A 23,673-nucleotide genomic window follows, 5' to 3' on the forward strand; every position below is an offset into this window, starting at 1 on the left:
AGAAATTGTAAAGTTATTAATTTTTCTATTTATACTTTTTTTTCTGTGTACTGTGATGATGCTTAAAGGCATTGATCACAGATAAGAGGTTCACTTTGCTGGGGAGTGATGTGTACCTGCATGTGAAGAAGATAACTACAGAAAATTTTCAATTTAGATGTAACACGCAGCAAGGTGGAGGTGAACAAATAGATAGGACTGGAGTGCTAGAGAGATTATGTAAAATATTTGTATGTTCATATTTGATAGTTTAAGCAAACCAAGATACATTTTTTTGCTGCTAATTTATAGCTGCAACTCAATCATCTTAAGTTAGATGTAAATAACGAATACTGACTGTAAGCTCTTTGTAAAAATCTAGAACCACTGGAGAGTAGCCAGTCACCCAGATTTGAGGCACACCATATGAGAGCCATAACTGGTGCTGTTGGCAGGTTTTTGCATGTGTGTGCCTGTGCTGAAGACTACATGAAGTCAATTAGTCTCTGTTGAACTTTGCATTGTTCTGAGCAGTTTTTATTTTCTAAATTCATGTAAAGATATTTTTCTGTGCTGCACTATGAAAAAGTCAGTTTTGTCTTGTTCTTGTTCCATTGTACATACAGGACTAATTATTTTTGGGCTAATGATTAAGGTACATACCTAAAATGTAGATGATCTGAGATTTTGTTTACATTCTGATATTTTTTATTATTGAAGGTGTCTATCCAACCTACCCATGCATAGAATTGATCTTTAGGCTTACTCTGTTGTCTGGTTTATGCTATCATTTGCCCAACATGGAAATGCTCTCTTTTCTTATATTACAAAATACTAGCAGAGGCTTTCTGGAATATCAGTTTTGGTAGCTTATGCTGAATGCTGAAAAATTTCAACTGCTTGGTACAATAAAGTGGTCAAAGAAGACACTCATGCCCTAAGAATGGGACTTGATTTGTATAATCATACCTTTTAATATTTTTTTAAATTTGTCTTTTCATCAGGTTACACCCTCAAGGGATGGATGGGAGTGGAGGTGGGGAGAGGGTGAATGTGTTCAGCTTGAGCTTGTTGGTTGGTTGGTTGGTTGGTTTGGGTTTATTTGTCAAAGAAGGCATAACAGCTATAATGTATCTTCTGGATCCTATGTGGAATTAATAGGAGGTATTTGTGCTTTTTGAGTTCAGTTCTTAGTGGCAGAAAGGTTAGGCTCTTCAATTCTCTTGTAATGTTCCAAGATATAATACCAGTTTGTTTAACCACACTTTCTGGAAGTTATTGTGAAATGTAGATTTCATATTTGGAAGGTTTTTTATGACTGTGTTAAAATCCATAACTTCTGTAATTTATTGTGCAGAGCTTCCAGAAAACTGGTCATTGTTTGCTAAAGTCATAAATCCCTACAAGAAGTTTTGGCTAACCATTTTATGTTCAAAGATTTTCATAAGACCATCTTCATGAAATAAATTGATGTGAACTACAAAACATGGAAGACAATTACTAGTAATTTCTACTGAAAACATTCTAAAACCAACTTTTTATCATATACTGTATATGGAGTATAGAAAATGAAATGCAAAAGCACTGGCACCCACTTCTTTAGGAGTATTTGCAACAGGTTTGATTGTTTTCCCGTGGGGGCCTTTGGTGAGAACATTAAGTACATAATATGGAGTTTTACATTATAAAGCAAGGTTTGATCTATCTTCATAAATTAATCTAGAATAGTTCATGTGGTATCTATGTAATAGTACTATTGGGGTATAACAGTATGTATTTGGAATGTACGTGTTTATGTTGTAATTTTAAGTTTAGAAAAACCCCCTTTGTAACTGTAATGGTTTGCTCTGTTCAGGCTCCACAGTTCAGACTGGAGATATGGCGCATCTGGCACAGACTCCATGCTGATGCCTGTTGCTTTTAATAACAGTTGTTACAGTTCTTGGACATCAAGAAAGAGGGCACTAGATTCCAAAATTTCTTCATGTCTATTGTCTACAGAAAATATGGCAAATCCCTTCACCCGTAAATGAATTGATCACATCATACTTAAATGTTGGATATAAGAGATTCCATAAACTAAGTCACATACTAGCATGTTTTATTCCCTTTCAGAAAGAGTAATGTAAATTGACAGTGTTACACCAGTTTCCATTGTGTTAGCAACTGCCAGGTTGCTTTAAACATTTTGCTTACAGTTTCAGCTCCAGGAAGCAGGAGCCAGTAGCCATTCTACCTTCCTAATAAGCAAAATGTCACCATTCATAAAGTAAGACTGCTTTTATGTAAAAAATTTTGCTTTTGCACCATTGACGAAGGTAATGAAGTTTGGCTTTAGTATAGATTAAGCCTCAGACTTCAGATCACTTTTTTTCAAGATTTCACATTACTGAAGTTTATGATATGTAACAAGTGTTCTGTTAAAATCTGTCTGATTGTGGATGGGAAAAAACAGCAGCCTGAGGGAGAGCAACTTATTTTTTGCCCAAACTCTGTGCTTCAGGAGATCTCTAATTTTGTAACATTTGGATAACAAACCTAGAGGCTGGCATAAAGCTCCTCTTGGCACATTTTAAACATCTTTTAGTCTTATAAAAAGAAGCTTGTCCCACTAAGCTGTACGTTTGTTGGAGCTGTTTAACAGTAGCTGTGCCCTGCAGCTCTTTTAGTGATAAATGAGCCATTTCAAATAAGGGCAATTGCAGCCAACTGTGCAGAAGGAATCATTAAAAAAATTTAAATAGACATTTTTGAAGCTTAAAAATGCACAAACAAAGTATGTTAAATCAAAATATATGCTGCTCCTTTTAATGGAAAAGATTGCTACTGGCTAAGTCTGCCAGCTTCAATAGGTGTGCCAAAAAGCCAAGGAATCTGGCAGAATCCGCAGATAGCAGTTACATCTTTCATCTATATTTCTTTTCTGTATTTATCTTGCTTTAGAAAATGCAGAGAATGTCTTTTCCTTCTGACTTGGCGCTATTTCCAAACCACAGAAATACACAGAGCAGCTTCTTGCAATTGTTTAGCTCCCTGCACCAGTCTTATCCTTGTGACTGTGTGAATCATTTCTTTCTAATTTGGCAACAATAAGAAAAGCATTAAAATATTTTTATGTTTATGGGATAGTGTCTTAGCTGAACTGTCAGATATAAAATCAGTTTTCTTAATTAAGAGACACTGGCTTTAATGTGTAAGGACAGAATGCCAGGTAATTATTTTTGACATCCAGCTGATCAAAAATAGTTTCCTTGTATGTAAGGAGCTATTCAAAGAATCTGAACATAAGAAATACCAAGAACAAAGTTCTTCCTGTAGAATCAATCACTCAGTTCAGTTTGGCTTCGAGTCCTACTCATTGTAATCTCTCTTACGTTGCTGTTGCAAAGAGCACTCTCTGTTATTTTTTAGGTGATAGGGCACAACTTATTGATATCGCTTTCAAGGTAAAGATGCTAAAAGCCCATTTGCAGTGTGGGGATTATGGAATGGGCTCTAGTGTTAATGTTCCTGGTCAGCGTTCTGTACTTTGGCATCAAATCTAAAGACCTGACAAGGCTGCCAGGCAGCACGAGCCTGATGAGAATTCTGTCCTGACTTGAGTAAGGGCAGGGACAGGATATGAATTGCTGATGCAACTATTTTACAATGCTGATGCATTTTACGATCAATTGCTTGTGAAAGCTAAAATGTGTCTTCTTCTGGACTACAAGTGAAAGTTCATATGATTTTATTTTATTGAAAATGTGATTTTAATTAATTTTGCTTTTATCTTCAGGGGTAATTATTGGCTGTATTTATCAGCTGCCAGTTGGTGCAGAATTTCTTGCCATGGTTTATGCTAATTCTTGATCTCTGGAAGCTTTGAAGAAATAAATGTAATGTTAAAGTGAGAGAATATTAGCCAGTAACACTTTTTAATTACCGAAGAGTCTGATACACTGCAAATTACATGTTACCTTTGGATTTAGGGAAACTGTAAAGCTATATAGAAGGTGCCTTTAAGCTGATTCTAGTCTACTCATTGCATTTGTGTTAAAGGTATAGAAAAAAAATAAAAAAAACTTTTCCATTACTTAGGATTGAGAAAGCAGCGACTCACAAAGGTGCTTCCATACTGCTGTAGAGGTTCCAAATGACAGTTCCAAATACTAGGATAGGATACATAATTAAGGCTCTGTGGAAATAGAAAAAAAGTTTAAAATATCAAAAAGTTTTTAGAATACCTAAAATCAAAATTGCCCCTCTGCAGGTCCTGTCCTTTCCCAATACTTGTCTACCCTGACCAGAGATATGTGGGATGAATACAGGTTTATTTGCTCTTTGTATCTCTTACATTGAATCTGTGCAATCTGCACAAATACAATATTCATTAGACTGGATTAGCTCCCTCTCAGAATTTCAGAGAGACATAATTGCTGGATTCCAGAGGCATTGTAGGCTAAGGGAGTGTGTATATATCAAAAAAAGGTCTGTCATACTTTGGCACTGGATTTGCTGAACATTCATGATATAGAGAATATTTTATTATCTTTTGCTTCTCAGAGCATTTTGTCTTTCCATCAGTTGATTACTCTATTGGTGTGCAATACTCTTGTTGCTGTTTGGAAAGGTGGAATTGACCATGCTTGGATTTTAAGAAAGCATTGAGCAGCACTCTTCACCAAAAACTGTTAAAGAAGTTAAAATGGTATATGATGAGAAGGTAGAGTCCTAGAGAGGATAAATAACTGTTTAAAACTCAGGAATCAGGAAAGTGTAGGAATTAAGATGAAATTTTGGAGCCAGAGGATCTTGTAATTTGGTATTTTATAAATTATAAGGGAAGGGTGGTAAATGGTGAGGTTGCAAATGCTGACAATACAGTTCTCCATGATAAGTGCAGGCAGAGACAATTGCAAACTGCAGTTCACAGTGCAGAACCATAGAGGTCAAATCTCCTGTGCAAATATGTCACAGCTCAGTGAAACATTTTCCCCTTTCATGGATTTATTACACTGAACAGTTTTGCACACTGCACATGCAGCAGATGCAGAGGGACTACCAGTAGCTACTGGTTAGAACTGAAATGTCCAAATGTTTGGGTGAGGCAATAAAGTCCTTGCAAACACTTTGGACAGAAAAATTTTCAGTGTAAGGTACAGTTAGGGACATCAAGAAGCCCTGACTGAGCAGACTGCTTCTGTTACTCTCTCTTGGTCTCATAATCCAAGAATCCTCATAAAATTTGCAGTTATATGTAGGTGTTATTTATTCTTAATTTTTTGTTGACATCCTAGAGTGTGGGGGGAGAAACGGATAGTCTGTTTAATTCTTCTGCATCAGAAATGCATATGAGGGAATTGCATTTTGAGAAACCACTCTTTCACAAAATTTACAATATTCTGGATAAAGATAGTTCTGTTCAGAGAAGGATGTTAAGTTCCTTAATTGTCATCATGAATCAACCCCATAATGCACTGTTTAAGTGAAAAAGTAGCCTGTTTGAGTGGGGAGCTGATGAAGTAGAGAGTACATTCCCTGTGTGGGAGCAGTACTTAAATAATCTTCCACATACTGTTTTTGTTAGGTGGCAGAATACCTCAAACATACTTGCCCAAGAATGTCCAGCATGTGGTCAGTAATATTATTTTGCTTGCAGTAGTGTTGTGAAGTAATATCTCGGGTAGCTGATTGGCTCGACAATTTCATGCTATCCGAGAGACAAAGTAACCACCACACCAGGTTTAAATCATGATTCTTTTTTACCTTTTGCAGTAGCATTCAGGTAGAAGGTTCACATGATTTTTTTTCCTGTGTTAAAGCAGAGAGTTACATGATTTTAGAAAATTAATTTTCACATCTTCCCCCGCATGCTTTAACCAGCTTTAGCAGAGCTTTTATGCATGTGGTACAACCTCCACTTGCCCAAGCACAACTATAACTTTCTTTTTATAGAACTAAAAAAGCTGAAGCAAATGAATAAGCCGAAAACATTTCCAAAACCTGAAGCTTGGAATTGAAGTTGAGAAGTTAATAAAAAAAATGAGGAAAAGGTTTTTGTTCTAATCAGAGAAAAGTTTTAAATTTAACTTTTATTAATGAATTTTTCATTCCCTATTTCATAGTTACGTACATCTTTAGAGAAGGAAGGAAACAGATCAAGGTCTCTAGTATTTCTGTCATATAAAAGTCAGGCAGGTATTATTGCTTGCTTGTTTGCATGCAACACAGTATTTTTTAAAGTCTCCGATCTCACAAAGCCAGCAGCTATTCAAGCACTTTGTGGCCAGAGTCCTTGAGTGGCTTTGGAGAGACATTTTGCTTATTCTTGAAAAAATATCTAACTCCCCTCTAAAGAACTGTATGCAAATACAAATACTTTGATTGAATATGGCCTGATTGGAGTGCTAATTCAAGCAACTCCCATTGTTTCAATCACCATAAAACCCAAGCATTTATCCGTCACAGTAAGTGTACATGGTAATATTGTTCCACAACGCAGATTTTTTAAAAGCATGCAAATTTCCAGCACTTGTAAATATATTATGACAACTGACCAAACTGTACATAAAGAAATTTGTGTTTATTATAGGAAGATGACTTCTTAGTATAAAATAATTTGTTTTTCTGTAATAACAAAAAAGTCAGTTTAAGAATCTTGAGAAAATTAAACATTTTATTTTCTGATATCATACATTTAGACTTGCTAATATGAATGAACATTTGGACTACACATGTACCCTTGCCCACAGCCCCAGATCTTTTCTTGCTTCATCGTATTCTGTTTCATATTTGTATGAATAGAGCTGATCTGTGTTCATACCATCTGTACATTTATTTACCCTGTGTTCTAATTGAACATTTTCTAGTGTATTTACTGGTCTAAAATCAGATTATGTGTTGAACAGTACCACTCATCTTCCAGTTTATGTAAATGTATGCACTGTTGCCACCTCCACATCCTAAAACATAAGACTATAGAACAGTCTTCTTGCGTGCCACAAAAAAAAAATCCATTAAATATGCTGGCTACTTATTTCAAATAAATGCTATTGTACAAAATCACAGGGAGAACCTCCTACTTTTATTCCCAGATTTTGATGAAGGTTTACTGGTTTTGATCATAATGATTGTATGTAGGAAGAGAGACTGAACCTTAGAGCATTCGACCTAAAGCTATATTAACTTTAGAGATCAACATCAGTACTTGTAATTGAATACGGAATAGATTTTGAAGTCAGTTCACGCATACCAGCAGATCTAACATACTTTTAAAATACTGGTTCAGTCCGATTATGTTCTCAGACCCCTATTTGCAGGATAAGATGCGTTTGAGAGAAGCGTTGCAGAATCTGTCAAAACTCTGGAAGCTGTACTGTCCCTTTACAGCAGTTCAGTGTTGTCTTCAAAGTCAGAATAGTTACAGTGCATTTCAGGAATATCAGACAAACTAAAGGGAAAAAAACCACACCATGTTTTCAGGGCATTATTGAGAATTCAGGCAGAGTCCTTCAGGATATTACAGTTAATGGACTGCTTAAACCTGTTTTTTTTTCCTCTGACTTGCTGCTGATAGTTTATTTGCAACTGCCCCAATTAAATTTCATGTACTCTTCCTGTGATTGCTAGAGATAGACAAAATTACAGTGTTTGTATCCATAGTAATGTTAAAATTTTGAAACAAAACGGAATTAACAATTCTTTCTCAATTTCCTATACTACCTCCTCAATTATGTTTGAGAAGGAAAGGAAAGGTAAAAGTCATACTCCTGCAAAATGAAAAGGAAAGCAAAGAGTGAAAAAGCAGGTAAATGTGGAAAGGGAGCAGGAAATACAAAAAAGAAAGACTAATCAGGCTTGCAATGATATAAAGGAAAGACAGTCCTCAACATGATAGTTACTGAGCCAAGGTAAATTATGAAAGAAAAGGTATATCCATGACATAAATTTACAGTTTTGAATGTCCATCCCATATAATAAGTAAGCAGGCTCATAATTTCATCTGAATAAAATTAATTTCCATTGAAATGAAAAATAAGGTTTTGAAATGTCATTTGATTCAAATTACAAAAAAGTTCTTTATTCTCTCTATACCACCAAAAGCCTTTTATATGTTAATCTTCTATTGAAAACTACTATGAAATAAAAATAAAATACGGAAAGTGGTTCAAATGAAAATGTGCTGTGACACCCTGGGCTTCATCACTTTTGGATTATCAAATCTGTCTATTGTTTTTATGGGATGAATTTCATATCTCGTAAGACTTTTTGTACATTGGAATGTTCATGATGATTGAATTCTTTCTTAATATTGCACCAAACATCTTACAGCTGAATGTAGATTCAAGCTGTCTGCTTTTAAGGCTTCCAATTAGTTCTATGTAATTGTTCCTTTTAAACAATGATTAGAAATAATTTTGATTATTGGTTTTGTTTAGCTACTTCACCTTTGCATGACATTTTTATAGACAGTTCGATTTACAGCTGAAATAGTTGTCAATATTCCCCTGAAATCCTGTAAGTAGCAAATTGAAATAGGAAAACCTTTAACTTAGAGTATTTTAAAGTGGTCTGCAGATTTGCAATTTTTAAACTATTCTGTATTTCATAATTTGAAATTTTGTTATTTTCTCCTTGTCACTGAAATTCACAGTTCTCTGCCTATTTATTGTGTCTTCGCAGAGAAGGAGGGCATCCTTCTCTAAATAACTATATAAGAAAAAGACAGTAAAACAGATGAGGTGAAGAGAAAGCTGTAGAGTCTATTCATATTTTGTAGCTATATAAACGTTTTCAAGTATGTGTGTATGTGTACTGTATTATAATTCCCTTTAGGTTGTATGTATGTCTCCAAAGTAATGCAATGCAACATTTAACCTTATTGGAGAATATGACAACTATATCCTTATTTTGTATGTTATTATTGCATGGTCAAGAGATTTGTTTTCAGGAGTGCTGTTCTCATTCAGATGTAGAAGAAATATGGCACTTGTCACAGATGCCTTTTAGTCTAGTTGTAACAAATGAGGGTGCTAAACAAAATAGACAAAAATGGGCAGACAATAGGTAGGAAAAATAGAAAAATGAATCTGTACCCAGAAGGATTTTAAACTTCAAATCTATCATGGTGTAAAATCAGTTGTAGCTCACTGAAACTGTTTATCCTAACAAAATAGTAAACATCTCGTGGTAAAGTACCATATATTCATATGTTCAGAATACTTCACTGGGACTATCAAGCCTACTCTTCCCTTCATTTCCTGGCATTCTGTGGGATTCATGTTGCCAATAGTCATTTTGTCCCAGACGGTCACATAAGAAAAATGACTTGCCAAGGACAAATCAACTGCCTTGAGACAGGTGATCTGCCAGGACAGGTGATCAGTCCTGAGAGAGATGAGATGGTTTAAGTGCACAAAAAACTGCAGGCAAGTTTGTTCTCATCCTAACTTGGAGTCCTGCACCTCTTTGCAGGAAGTGCACAGGTTTTCCAGCTCCTCTACTCTTTTTTCAGGGAGGATGGGAAAGATCAGAAGGAAGAGACAGTTCCTGGCCAGCCTGCTGGCTATCTCCGTGTTCCAGGTGTACCTTAGCCCAAGTTGCATCTTTCGGACCTCCACATATTCCCCAGCCATTCTTGAGTGATTCCAAAAAGTAGCCCTTTTCCTGCCAGAGTGGAGATGTGTTTCATGGAAGGGAGAAAAGACAGAAATAGGACAAGAAAGGAAAAGAAGCCAGGTGTAATCTTCCCAGGATTTCTCCCACCCCAGCCGGAGAGCTTCAGTTTCCCCTCTTTATGTTCAGAATGAGTGAAATAGGCTGCACCAGGGGTTGCTCTGACTTCAGTCCTGGGGAAGAGAGACCCTGTGCAAGGGAGAATCAACACAGTGAGTGTCAGCCCTGCCCATTTTTTGCCTTCATTGGAATTTCTTGGTGCTGGATTTTGTACAACTGCTAGCTCAGAGTGCTTCCTGGAGCATGGGACTTTAGTTTGAAATATCTTTTCTGTGTGTCACCTGAGAAAAAAAATAACTAACCAACAAAACACCCCAGAACTTACATGAGCATCTTCTTCTTGAGAGTCTGGGTATGGTACATGTTGTCTTTTGTTCAGCTGAAAAGGAAAATCAGGAAATTGACCTAAGTTTTAGTTTAGAAACAGTGACTTAGCTTAACCTTCATTATGCTTTGATTGTGGAGTATGTTTTATTATTTATAATTTAATTTTATGAGAAGTATTTTCATAGGAATATGTGTAACGTAACACTCAAACTAGGTGCTTTAATATTTTCCAGTGTGCACTATGGTGTTGAAAGTTAGAAAACGCTGGCTGGATCTAGACTGATACTTTCTTGGATAAGCTTCTACCATATGCTTTTATTTAAAGTATTTTTTTCTTTTAGGTTAGATTTATAAAAAACATGTGAAAAATGTCTTTTTTAAAAAAATAAGTGTTATGCAATTAGAAACTCACAGTGCTAGAAATGTAGCATCCTTCAGGAAATGTTGCATGTAAAAGAAGCCAGATACTAAATCTAAATTTAAAAAAAAAAAAAAAGCAAGTCCTACCACCAACTGGAAATGCTATGTCAATCTACAAGATGTTGTACTGAAATCTATGTCTTCAGTTCCAGGAATTTTAAGCTCTATGTGAACTCTGACTAGCTTCCCAGTATAGATATGAATCTTGTCGTAGGAGTTTGTCCATATTTCCTTCTGATTAGAAAAATTCAAATAACATTTGTTTTACAGGGCAGAAAACCTAAAGAAGTCAGGACCGAAAGGGCATTAAGTATTTTTTTATATAGTTATTCTTTATTCATAATTTTCTTTCATGTTCACAGGACTCTGGGGTATTGAATAGGCTGATCTTTTATTTGTTTCGTGTGAGCAGAGGAGCCTCTTTTCAACAACCTTGTTCTACACTTTCCATTGTTTTAGAAAACTTGTGGAAACATCACAACTAACCCCTTATTTAAAGATTATTCCATGCAAACCTCTATACTTCCTGCAAACGTGACACCCTATGCTTCCTGCTTTCCCCCTCTGAGTCTGGAAGCTGCAGTGATTGTGGCTGAAGGAAAGTGAGTAATTCTAAGTTATTGTAACCAGTGCATGGAGACCATCTGAGATTTTTTCAGATTTAGGGTTTGCTGGTACAATACTTACTTCTGTTTTTTCTGCTTTTAAATCCCCTTGGGCTACTTCTTTTGCAGAAGTGAAAAATTCTAGAAAGACATCACTGTTTACAGTGATACAGGCTAGAGATCGACATGTTGAGGAGCAGTTTTACTGAAAAGGGTTTGGAGATTTTATAGACAGCAAGCAGAACATTAACCAGCAATGTGTTTTGATAGCAAAGAAGTCACTACTCTGGACTTAGAGCAGGAGCACAGTCAGTAAGTTAAGGGAAATGGTTGTTCCCTGTAGTACTCATTAGATCACACCTAGAATTCTGCACCCAGCTTTGGCCTTTGATGTTGGGAATAAACCATAATAGGTTCAGCAGAGGACCACCAGGATGGTCAGAACCTGAAGCACTGCTCTGTGAGGAGAAATTATGGAAACTGTACTTTTTCAGCCTGGAGAAGAGAGAGCTTTTACTGGACTCAATAGCAGCCTTGCAGTTCCTACAGGGAGTTCAGTCATCAAAAAGATGGAGCTAGGGTTTTCCCAGCGATGCATGGCAAGAGGATAAGAAACAAGGAGCATAAACTAAACCAAGAGTAACTGAGCACAGGGAAAACCTTTTTCTCCACCAGGTCATTCAAATATTGCAATAGGTTGCCAAAGATGTTGTGCCATCTCTATTCTTGTAGTTTTTCAAGATCAGATTTAAAAACTCTGGGCAACCTGGCCAAGCCTTGTGTCTGACTGTGCTTTGAGCATGACACTAGACTAGAGACCTCCTGAGAGCCCCCCTGTTCTGAATTACTCTGTGATTGTGTTATCATAATATAGTATCACAATTCTGGGGTAGTAATCTTAATTGTTCTGAATGTTTAAATGACTTGGCTGTGCATTGCTTTTGGAATCCAGAAATGCTACATATGCCCTGTACATTCTCTAAACAGCTTGTATTTGTGCTTATTTGCTCGTATGACGTGCAAACTGTGCAAAGATATTGGACTCTAGCCTTGGAATATAGATACCTGCCAACAGAAAATGAAGGCTACATGGTGCTGCAAATGCTTTCTCTGTCTATGGAAAGTACCTTTTATGTGCCAGAAAGAAGCATTTATACCACATGCTTTTTTTACTGCTTCTCACATCTGTTAACATTTACATGTGTCAGAAAACAATACCTGAACAGTAAAGGGAAGGATACATGAAGTTCAAGGGTATTATATCAAGAAAAATGGCATGTCATATTGCATATTTTATTGGAATAAAAGAAAAGGAAAAAGAAAAAAGATTTCTTGGACTTGTCAAATATACCAAATATGTGGGTGTAGTTTGTATGTACTATCTATGAATGCATTTCCATACCTGAATTGAATGACCCAAATTGCCAACAAATGGAACTGAACCCATGAAAGGGTCAAGGAGTGATAATCAGAAGGTGAAAGAATTATAAATGTCTTGGTTTATTAAAAAAAGAATAAATTTTTATTTCATTAAAGACAGGATTTATATCAAAATCTTCAAAGCTGGATTCCTAAATACAGAATTACCTACTTCTATTGAAATATTTTGCATTTTTTATAATCTTCAGCTGGTTTTTTTTTAGTACAAAAGGAGTAGGTTAACTGACAAATGTTGCTGTATATCCACAGTCCTTAGAGGCAGCTACTGTATTGGGCAGTGTTTCCAAGAATAGTCCTTTGAAGTCTCACTGTGAAAATCCTGAGACACAGTGTAGTAGTGGATTTTGTATGACGTGGCAGTTCTTGCAGATGTTACCACTGGAAAGTGATTTAGAAGAGCAGCAAATCAGAGAGAAACTGATCCTTGATCCCCTGAACACAGAAGGAAAAAATCAGTATTTGATACCTTTGCAAAAATTGGTGTTTGCATTGGTTGCATATGTACCACTAGTTCTTTAGACATCTATTTGGGTCCTTTGTACCAGTTTCATGCAGGATTCTGTTCTTTGGTGCCTCACCCTGATTTTCCAAAATGCACCTGCAATAAAGAGCATGGATCCTCCCCTACAGCTATTGTCATTGCTTAATATTGAGTTCTCTGTGGAAAGTGACAGAAAAATACCTATTCTCCCATGTCTTTTGAGCCTAGAAAAAAGTGATGGCTAAAATACGAGATAATTAACCTTGAATTGAATCCTACCTAAAGTGCAGTCATAATAAAGGCAAAGGTCAATTTTTTTTTCCTGTGTTCCTACTAGATAATATATCTCCAAAATATTATTTCTGTTTAACATCTGCTCTTGAATATGAATACGAGTCTTGTCTGAAATTTTTATGGATGTTAGAGTTCCACACTCACTATGCTGAAAAAACCTTGTGTTAGATCTGGGAAGATGCAATGAATAATCACATAAGGCATATGGTTTCCTTGCCCCCAAATTTAAAACCTAGAGCTTTACTAAGACCACCATATGAATGGCATGTGCACAGATATTTTTGGATTTGAGTCAGGGATATATGAAGGATCTATAGCAGTTTTCTTGTGAGGCACCCAAAGAATCAATTGGTAGTTTAAGCTGACGAGAATTCAGCTCTTGACAAATGGCAAAGAAAGATCTCTATCCAGCAGTATTTCTGAATAAAAAAATAGAAGTTAAGCATTTTATAAGCTTGCATTCTGGTCTTTGTGCTTTGTAGAGCTGCTTTATCATTACAGGTAAACCTATGGTCTCCTTGGTCTTATGTCCACTTGAAGTCAATGGTGAACCTTCCACTGACTTCTCTGGTTTCTGACCCTGGCCCAGGTTTTGCACACAAATAAACCTTTCTCATATCATTTCTTCTCATGTCATTTTAACTCTGGCCTATCCTTACAGAAGGGTTCATATTTTAAGAGTTCTACCTAGCTATTTGGACCTAGATATCTGATTACAGTAATGGGCATTTTAAGAAGAAGGATTGCTAGAAAAAATTATCATCAATGCTTAATTGACATAATACTGTTTCTGACATAATTCAGGCCTGTCACAGTCTTATATGTTGCATGTAGGGGTCAAAGGGTGAAAGGTGACTGGAAAGATGCTTGTTTTGTACATTTGGCTAACACAAATACTTCCTCAAGTACAAAATGCTTTGATCTCTCTAAGTAAATGCCATATGTGTGCAGCTGTGGCCCATGCCTCACGACTGCTGGAAGGTTAGGAAAAGGTAGCATATGAATTTGATGTCTGCATTCAATTTATGCTTTTATATTTAGCAGTTCATAATTTTGTGTAATATTTTAGCTGTATGAAAAATATGCACCAGAGTTGAGTGATAACAGATTTCTCTGTGGTTTAACTCAACATTGTTTGGGTGAATACAGATTCCTAAGTATTGCAGACTGAAAATACAGGTTTTAATTAGAGCTGTCTGAGCTTCAAAATACCTGAACGCACATTAAGCCTGGCAAATTTTCAGAAATCTGGGGGTTGCATGGAGCTGATTTGAGCTAAGCAAGACTCTTCTCCTTTCCAGCTATACTGCATTTGAAGTTGCATCACTGACTTGCAACACACTGAAGTGAGATCCAAAGCCATTATTAATGGTTTTCTGATATGTAAAAATGTTTTATCACCAAGGCCTGTCTTGTGTCATGCTTATGTTGAGCAGTACCTTACTCCCGGGGAATTTCCACTGAAAAATTTGAATTACTTCCAGGGTAAAGGATCTACTACACATGACTAAAAAGCTGAATCAACTCCAAAAGTTTGCTGCCTTTCTTGAGCTTTTGTTTTTCACTTTTACATGCAAATGTTTAAGACTGATATGCCCAGATCTATATCCCTCAAGATATTTAGCATGAGTAGTTTGCTGTGACAATAAAGCAACCGACTGTAGTCAATGGGACACAAGGGTCCATTACATGAATCCAGTTTCATGATCAAAACCAAAGGGAAAAAAAAAAAAGCATGGCTTTGTTTATTAAAAATATTGAGCATGTGCAACTATACTGGAATACTTCAGGGGGAAAATTGTGACTCACATGACTCACATAAAACATGTACAGTTTCTCCTTACAACAACAAAAATATGAGTCACAACCAATAGACAGACATAGTGCAATAAATAAGAAATGCAGAAAATAAGACATGAAAATATCAATTCACTGGTGCAAATATGATAAAATATAATGCGTTGCACTTTTATGTGGATGTTAATAGATATATGCATACAAAAGTATACATGTAGTATATTGCAGTGTTGTTAATATGTTTGCAAGTATTTTATTTATCAGATGTGTGGGTTAATTCATGCAACTGTTCTAGATATGATTTGGACGTTATTGAAACAGAAGCACACTGATTTGTTTATCTCTCCTCTGTGTTTTTGCTAGCTCCTACTGGCCATGGTAGGCTCTACAGATGACGCTCTGCAGGAGGCAGCAGCTGGTTGCATAGCAAACATTCGCAGATTGGCTCTGGCAACAGAAAAAGCAAAATATGGCTGATGCTTCAGCAGCTTTTACCAACACACTTGTTTAGCAATTCGACTGCATTTAAATATGCAATTACTCCTTCTAGCATCTGTATTTCATAGCAGAGCTCATCTATCTGAAGATAATTTAATAAAAACAAATCTGTGGAAGCTTACGTTTGATTTTACATAACTGGTGTGTCACCCCTAGGTTTGATAAAACACTCATTCCTAATTTTGTGTGTCTTTTAGATTACATCCATCCAAAGACCATCAGTTAAAGTGTCAAAGACATTTTCTACAATTGATATGCTTTCATTTTCTACAATTGATATTCTTTTATTTTCATTCATTGTAGATATACATGGTTTTGCTTATTGTGACATTACAATAAATTTTGCTTCTCTGTGTGTGTGGCTATGCAGCAATTTATGAATGTCTTGAAAAATTCCCTGCATTTTAATCTTGTCCAGTCATCCTCTCATTATGCTTTTTGCATGTTTGATCACTTGTGAGTCACAGAAGAGCAGAAAATGCAGATATATGAATCTCACATCTGGCATTATATAAAGACTGCAAACAGCTGTAGCAATAGACATCACTCCAAATTTCCCATTTTTACCAACATCAAACAAAGTAGTGCTTAATTTTATAAGTAGCTAGTGAAATGTATTTTAATTACCACGTTTAACTCAGCTCTAAATAAAGTCAGATATTAGATTTACATTTGCACATTATTGTTTTGTGGTTTTTAATTTTTAAACTGAAGACAACATTGCAGTGATGTAGCTACTTCTTTCTGTATAAAATTATGATCAGAATTACAGTTGTTTTCAAAAATTCACAGAAATTTTTATTGCTATTATAAATTATAGACCCACTGTATGTACCATGCTAAACAAATAATATTAGGGCGTTTCTTTGAGAGCAGTAATGTCTTAATTATAAACACAGACTGCTGACAAATGTGGGAAAAAAAAGCAAATATTTAAATTACTTGCATTTGTCAAGGAATCACTTCTGAATTATTTTTTACTTTCCTCAATAATTAACAATTTTCTTGGTTTAGAAGCATTTTGTAATTTCATTATTTTCCTCCAACTAGCATGACTTCTCAAGGCAACTAACTTTCTTGCTGACAGAAGCTTCTGAGGAAGACATAATGCCAATCCACCTTTTTATTAGTGTTTTCTCTGAAGCAGACCTGAAAACTCATTTCAAATTTCATGTTTGAAGACTTGCACAATTCTTCCAAAAAGGAGAATTGCACTGGGCCCCTAGGGAAGGTCCAGAGGCTATTTTAAAGGAAGCCAGCTATGGACAGATGCTGACAGTGTGGAAATCAAAATGTCAATCCAAGTAGTATTTTTTGATCAGTGCAAACAACAACATAGTCACAGGGTGCATCACAAGCTCCATCAGCATCCAGTGACCACGTAAATGCTATTTTAGGTATTTTCAAGCTCTGCCCCACAGGCCTGGTATGTTATTTTGAATAAACATATCTATATTATTATTCTGATGTCACAGATGTAGTAGTATCATATGCTTCATCGCTATGCCCATAAATAATTCTAAAATAAATGCTAATTGCCAAATTCATTTGAAATAGAAGAGGCTTGATTTTATTTTTGTCTTTTCTGTGAGTGAAGATGTGGGTACAAATAGTTGATCACAGTCTCACTTGTGAAAAACACGTAAAATGGGAGCTTATTTTTCTAACTTCTGAAGGGAAAAAAACTCCCTGAAAATAGCTCTTGTCCTTAGCATGACCTCTCAAGGCACACTTGACTGTTTAGTGTGGATTTCAAATGGAATAAGTTCTAAAACAAGCTTAATTTTATGATACAGGTGTCAGGGCAATAAATGTCATGTTTCTGACAATGAAATGGCCTCAGTTTGCCATTCTCACTCACACTGGTAGCCCTTATGCCTTCACGTAGTTAATCTGAAACCTTTATTTTAAGACCTCAGACAGTTAATCCCAGACTTAAGATAACTTACTTGTGCTGTTTTCTTTTCCTTTACCATGCCTGCAGTTTTAAAGTTCTGTACATGGAGAATTGTTGAAATTGATACAGATCACCACACAGGCAAAGAACTAGTATTAGAAAAATATATCTTTTTTTGGCCAAAACTAGTGGATTCCATGTAATTAATATAAAGAGATTTAGCTGTTGGAAAATGAGTAAATGAATGTGATCCCTGGTCTCTGTGAGCAGTGCAGTACAGCATGTACATTTGAAAAGCTTCCACTTTGTCCACAGATCTGTGCCGAGTTTCACAGTGCCGCAGCCCTCTGAAAAGGGATCCTGACAAAGCTGGGTCCCCCATGCTGCTCACACAGCCCTCCAGCCCTCCTGGCAGTGCCCACCAGCCTATTCAAGCCCTGGCACCAGCCCAAGGCACTGCCACCCCCCAGGCTGGTGCCTGGTTATGCACCAGCCAGCTCTGGCTCCCTGGCTCCCATGCTTGGAAGGGAAATGCCTTCACTCCTTGCTCTTTCCACCAGCTGCTGCTTGTCCATATAAACCTGTAGCCTCTTAGGAAATATGGTTATTCTCTATATGGGGCTTGGTATTATTTTCAACTCAGAGCAATTCAATGTACAAATTATTTTAGTTGTAAAAATGTAGTGATTTAGAAAGGGGAGTCAGGCTTTGTCCTGTTCATTTGCTGTCATCAGCTCTGTCTGCCCCCTCCATGTTTTCTCTATGTGGTTCCTATAGTTTCACAGTTTTGTAATATGTCCTTTTTTCCAGTTTATTTACATTGATGGTACCATCAGCAGGGAGTATCCATCACTTTTCACAGTTTCAGGAGCCAGCTCCCAGCTCTGCAGAGAGCCATGCTCCAGCTGGCAGTCACAAGGCCAGGCCTGCTCTTCGCTGGCTGCTCATTGTCAGCTTTGTTCCTCAATTACACTAAAATGTCAAAAAACACAGAGTCCAAGTGAGAAAATTATCATGAGGAAGTGTTGTTTTGAGTACAGAAATACTAGAGTTGATGAGAAAAAAAGCAAGAGAAGAAATCTTTCACCTTTATGCAATTATTTCTGGAACCTTATAGGCCCTCCACATCTTTCAGTCTACACATCTGTCAGCAGCAAGATAGCTTTTCTTCTACCACTCCATGACTTTATGATTTATTGCTTGGTGACAGATAACCATTATCAATAATTTAATTGTCCCAGGATGTTCAAACTACACATTTGAATCTGGGATTTATGTTCATTTCCTTTTAGTGTTCATGCTAATGACAAGTGCATGTGCTCTGACACATGATATTGTCTCAAAGTTGTAAGAGAAATGTAAACTTCATAGCCTGGGTGCAAGGAATCTGTGATATATTAGGGGCTTTGTTATTCTGCTCCATCACCAAAACTTTCCTTTGGAAATTAAATGAGCTTGAGACTCACAGGGCTGTCTCAAGATTTGGCTCAGTAATATGCTTTAGGCTAACTGATGACTTTGTGTGAAAGCGTGTACCTATTTCATTCCACGTCTCCTAAAATGGGTTGAGTGAGCTGTTTACGCTGGGGGTCAGATGTGAATTGTCCCAGGAGGCTGAACTAGATAATATGTTAGTTTAAGAATTTCATCTCATAATAAATTAAATGGTTGTTCCTTGCACATTTCCACCAAAATAATCATTGTTTTATACATGACAGAAGGATGACTACAATGGAAACGTGTAATGTGTTTCTTCAGCAGTGGAATTCAGATTTCCGTGCAGGCTGTTTGCAGAGCTTATTTCCAGAGTCAGAAGCTGACTGCCCCCCAACTGCAAATTGTGGTTTGCCTCTTCTTTAGCCACTTAAGCTTTGCCACACACTGCTCAAGATCTAGAACAACAGAAGGAGGCTGTGCTGCATTTTGGCCGTGCTTTATTTCAGACAACTTAATTGTGGTCTGTTCAGTGACCTGGCACACGCCAGGACCAGTATGTTTCAGCCATAGCCATTGCAGTGGTAAGTTACATTGCACCATTGTTAAAGGAATTAATTTTGCCACTTACTGTTCTCTCCCTCGCTTAAACTGATGTTCCTCAGTGTTTAATATCTTGCTGCTTTGGCTATTGAAAGCAGCCAAGTCACCCATTTTCATGAACCTTTTACCTGAGTGCAATTTTCGTTGTAACTAGTGCTTTGCTTAGTTATCAGTTCAGTAATACAACTTTCTGGGAAGTTTTTCCATGGACAACATCACCATGGCTTGTATTTATCCTCTTGACTTGTTTTTGTGTTATCTGCCAGACGCCTTTCAGTTGGCACGTTCCTTTCTCTTTTCCAGTTGTTGTCATTGGCAAGTTACGTGTTTTTATCCTGGTCTGCATGGAGCACAGGACCCTTCAGTTGCTTGATCTTTTATAAGTGTAATAAATTCTTCTTTAAACACAAATGTTTTCCTTCTGAAAGGCTCATCAGTGCATGTAAGGAAGTGTTGACTTTGGCTTCCATACAATATGATATGACCTAATCTGCCACTTCTGTAATTCTGCAGTGACACAAAGCCATCTTCACTAATTTCATATGTTTTCTTCCATCATGTGAGAATCCTAACATGGTGACAAGATGGTACTGGGCCAGTCAAAACCTTTGCCTCTCGTTACTTTGACTGTGTATTGGGAAAGGACCATAAGAATGACATTGTACTAATGCTGAACCATGAAACACACAGCCATCAACCACTAGTTTTCAATCAACTCCCCATTGCACCAGGATCCTGAATGCCTTTAAAGCTGCTCCATTCTTCATAAGGTGAGAAATGGCTGAGAAGCTTTTGGGGATCCAGACTGTTCCTTGCAATTGGTAGTGGTGGTAAGTTTTTGTCCAGCCATGCTGTGGCTCACCCCACTTCTGCAAGGGCTTGGTGAAGGCAAGAAAGCAAAGCTCAGCACCTGTGCTCCAATGCGTGCATCTGGCAGCAGAGTTTTCCTTCAACAGCTAAGCCTTGAACCGTACCTTCTAATATCCAGATTAAATAGCTAGGGATTTGTGTCCTGCTTCTGGAAAGAAAAGGAAAAAAAGAGACTTTAATAAAAATGGTAATTAAAAAAATACAGATGCTGATAAAATTAAAAGCATATGATAGGGAGTTGAAATGATTTAGTGCTGAAAAATGTTGGTTGATTCAGTAGTAGTTAAACTTCCAAATAACTTGTCTTGAACAAGCAAATAGTTATAAGTATTTGGCTATGTGTCTTTTTTAAAAAAAGTGAACACAGATCATGTTGCTGGTTCCCTCTACCACTAACTGGTAAAGGCTGCACTATAAAATTAGTGCAGTAAACCACTCATCTTTCCAGTTGCCGCATTCTCTGCCCCAGTTGACAGCCTTTTGGGGCCTCCTTGGCTCCTCTGCAGAAAGCACCAAGTGCAGTTCTGTTGCTCTAATGAAAACATAACAACAACGTCTGGGAAGCCATAGAATGATGCAATAACCGTACAGCTCTGCTTCCTTTAATGTGATGAAGCTTGCATATTTGCCTGGCTCCAGAGTTTTACTCCTGCCAGTATTGTACTGTAAAGAGACTTGGCAGAACATGTTCAAAGGCTGTTCGTGGTTTTTCACTCAGCGTTAAACCTTCCAATGACGGAAGGGTGGGGGAACACATATTGGGACAAACAGACACTCAAAAAGTCAAAAAGAAAGAGGAGAAGGAGGCTGGTGGTAGATGGTCAGCAGTTATGTAAAGCTTGGTTATGGGACTGGGGTTGATTAGGGCTGAGCTGAGGCCCACTGGAGGACAACATCATGTATTGATGCTGTGGGTCTTCTTTGCCCACTGTCCAGGGAGTGATGTGCCCAAAAGAAAAACAGGTCCTGATGTTCAGAGAGAAGAGATCAGTATTGCTTTGTTCTCGTAACCAAAGTCGTGCTGCCCTTGATAACTGCTCAGTCACCATGGGTACAGCAATTAGAATGTCTAGGGTTGCCTTTTCTGTCCTGTGTTTGCTCAGTATTGGGAAAATCTCTGTCCCCATGGCTGCTGGTCTTGTCTGCAGACCTTCACTGAACTCATTTATGCCTGACTCTTTTTTTAACGGCACCATTTGGAAAGCAGACTACCTAATCCTTACCGCTGCGTGAGGTTAGGCAGAAAAACATTCAAAGTGAAGCTGGAGCAACGCTTGGAGAGAGCTATTCCATACACACTTTCAGATGAGGGGCAAAATATGTTCAGACACAAAAGTTATGGTCAGATTGATGCCTCCTTCCAACCCGTTCCACAACTGTCTGTGGTGGGGTGTCATGTAAAAGGAAAAATATTTGGAAAAGCGGACATCTGTGGGCCAGCCTTGGTATGCTTCCCAGAATGTAATGACTAGGTGAATGTTTTTCAGCACAGCAACTAAGGAGAATAGGTGACTGCCAAGCGCTGGATCTGATGTGGCGTGAAGAGGTACAAAACAAAGAGGAGTGATTTCTCTGAAGAAACTGAGGCCTAATTATTTCCAAACTCGGCATTTTAAAAAAGCACTACAAAAGAAAGAGGAATGATTTGTCTGAAGAAACTGAGGCCTAACTATTTCCAAACTCGGCATTAAAATAAAGCAACAACCCAAAGCAGAACTCTTTCCAGTCCCCTCAAGTTGCTTTTCAGATTTTTGCATATCTTTAAGACACTTGCATTGTGTGGACATGCTTCTTTCACCAGTCTTGGAGCTCTACAAGTATGGCTGTAGACTCCCTACTGTGGACATTTCTACATCAACAGTTCTGAGATCTATGTTATGATTTTAGTTCCACTGGCAATTACTAATATCTAATTACTACTTTATCTGTTCTGAACTTTGTAGGAATGTGTAATAGAAACCACTTCAACTTTTTCTAGAACTGCATTTGAATCGTGTGTCTCCTCTCCTACAAGACTGCCACATCCACACCCACCATCCCAAAAGAACTGAAATATTTTTCAGCTTTAAGGGGAAAATGCTGTGCACTCTACCATGTACGTTCTTGCTCTGGGAGATGAGAAATGCAGGCTCAACTGTCCCACAGCACCCTGAGAAACTGCAAGACTCAGAGTCTCCATCAGAGAAAGCAGACATGAGACAGGCCCCTTGTGGCCTTGGAGCAGCTATTCCATATCCGGGACAACCATTACAGCTAGGCTAAAACACAACTGGGATGCTGGCACCTCACAAAGTACTGGCCAAAATGCTGAACTGCGCAAGCAGTTTTAGGGACGTGAAGCATCTTTTTTGCAACCTTGAGTTTAAGTCCTGAGAGGCTGAGATCAAGCACAGAGCTTCTCCGTGGAGTTTCCCCGTACCAGCAGTCCCGATGGAGGTGTTAGCACCCTGCAGCATTGGGCAGGGGGCTGATAGGCAGCCTGGCTCAGGGCTTCCACTGTGCATCTGGCAGGGTGTGCACTGCATGCAGAGGCATATATTTTCATAGCAAATCTAAGTGGCAGTTTAGAAAAGCTGACCCAGCCAAAGAAAACCTTGAAAAACCCTGCAGAATGAATCCATAAAACTGTCTAAGAATTTAATCCAATGAAAAAGTTAGGAATTGTCAGAAGTCCATGAGATTTACATTTCTAAATTAAACAGACCAACGAAGTCACAAGATTGTGCTTCTGTAATCAACTAGTAGCAATTTTTCAAAGTTGTAAGGATGTGGAGGGAATTCAGCTACAAAATGTGGCTGCCATCTGCAGGTACCCCTTCAGGGTTTCATTCAAGAAAGTCTGTGGAAAAGTAGGTGAAATCTCACCTTACTGAGACAGGTGACATTTTGCCTTGGCCAGTCGCAAGTGTGATTTGGGTAGGTATGTCTTGAACAACTGCAAACGAAATGATGGCAAAGCAGCTGAATGAGAGCCAAAGGGAAGCTGCAGGCTACCCCTGGAGAGCTCCTGTTGGCTGAGGGTGTGCTGCAAACACAGCCTGCTGTGGCAGGAACATTGCCCTGGGCAGCCCTGGGTGATAAGAAACTGCATAAAAATTCCAGACATGGATTGTAGGGTATTACTCCTGCCCAAGGAAAGTCTGAGGGTAGGGATGGAGGAGTCACCTTCAGTAATTCCCACTTGTTGAGCTGATGTGCAGGCACCTAGTGCACTCCAGCCCTGGCAGCATTCAGGCTCTCTGCTTCTCACCTGGCTCTGCTGCAGGGCCCAGAGAGAGCAGCTGCACCTTCAGCTGCAGGGGAGGTGCTGG

The 23,673-nt window shown here is 37.9% G+C and overlaps 1 protein-coding gene across 1 annotated transcript in view; it reads left to right on the forward strand.

The window, feature by feature from the left end:
- The window catches only part of ODAD2 (outer dynein arm docking complex subunit 2), a 71,893-nt gene extending 55,962 nt beyond the window's left edge, over nucleotides 1–15,931 (forward strand). Inside the window, exon 20 of the mRNA XM_033080265.2 lies at nucleotides 15,424–15,931. Coding sequence (XP_032936156.1) covers nucleotides 15,424–15,537 — 114 coding nt within the window. The 3' untranslated portion in view covers nucleotides 15,538–15,931. The remainder of the gene's footprint in view (nucleotides 1–15,423) is intronic.
- Nucleotides 15,932–23,673: the final 7,742 nt, after the last annotated feature.

Source organism: Catharus ustulatus, chromosome 1 (genome assembly GCF_009819885.2).
Source record: "Catharus ustulatus isolate bCatUst1 chromosome 1, bCatUst1.pri.v2, whole genome shotgun sequence".
Taxonomy (NCBI): Eukaryota; Metazoa; Chordata; class Aves; order Passeriformes; family Turdidae; genus Catharus; species Catharus ustulatus.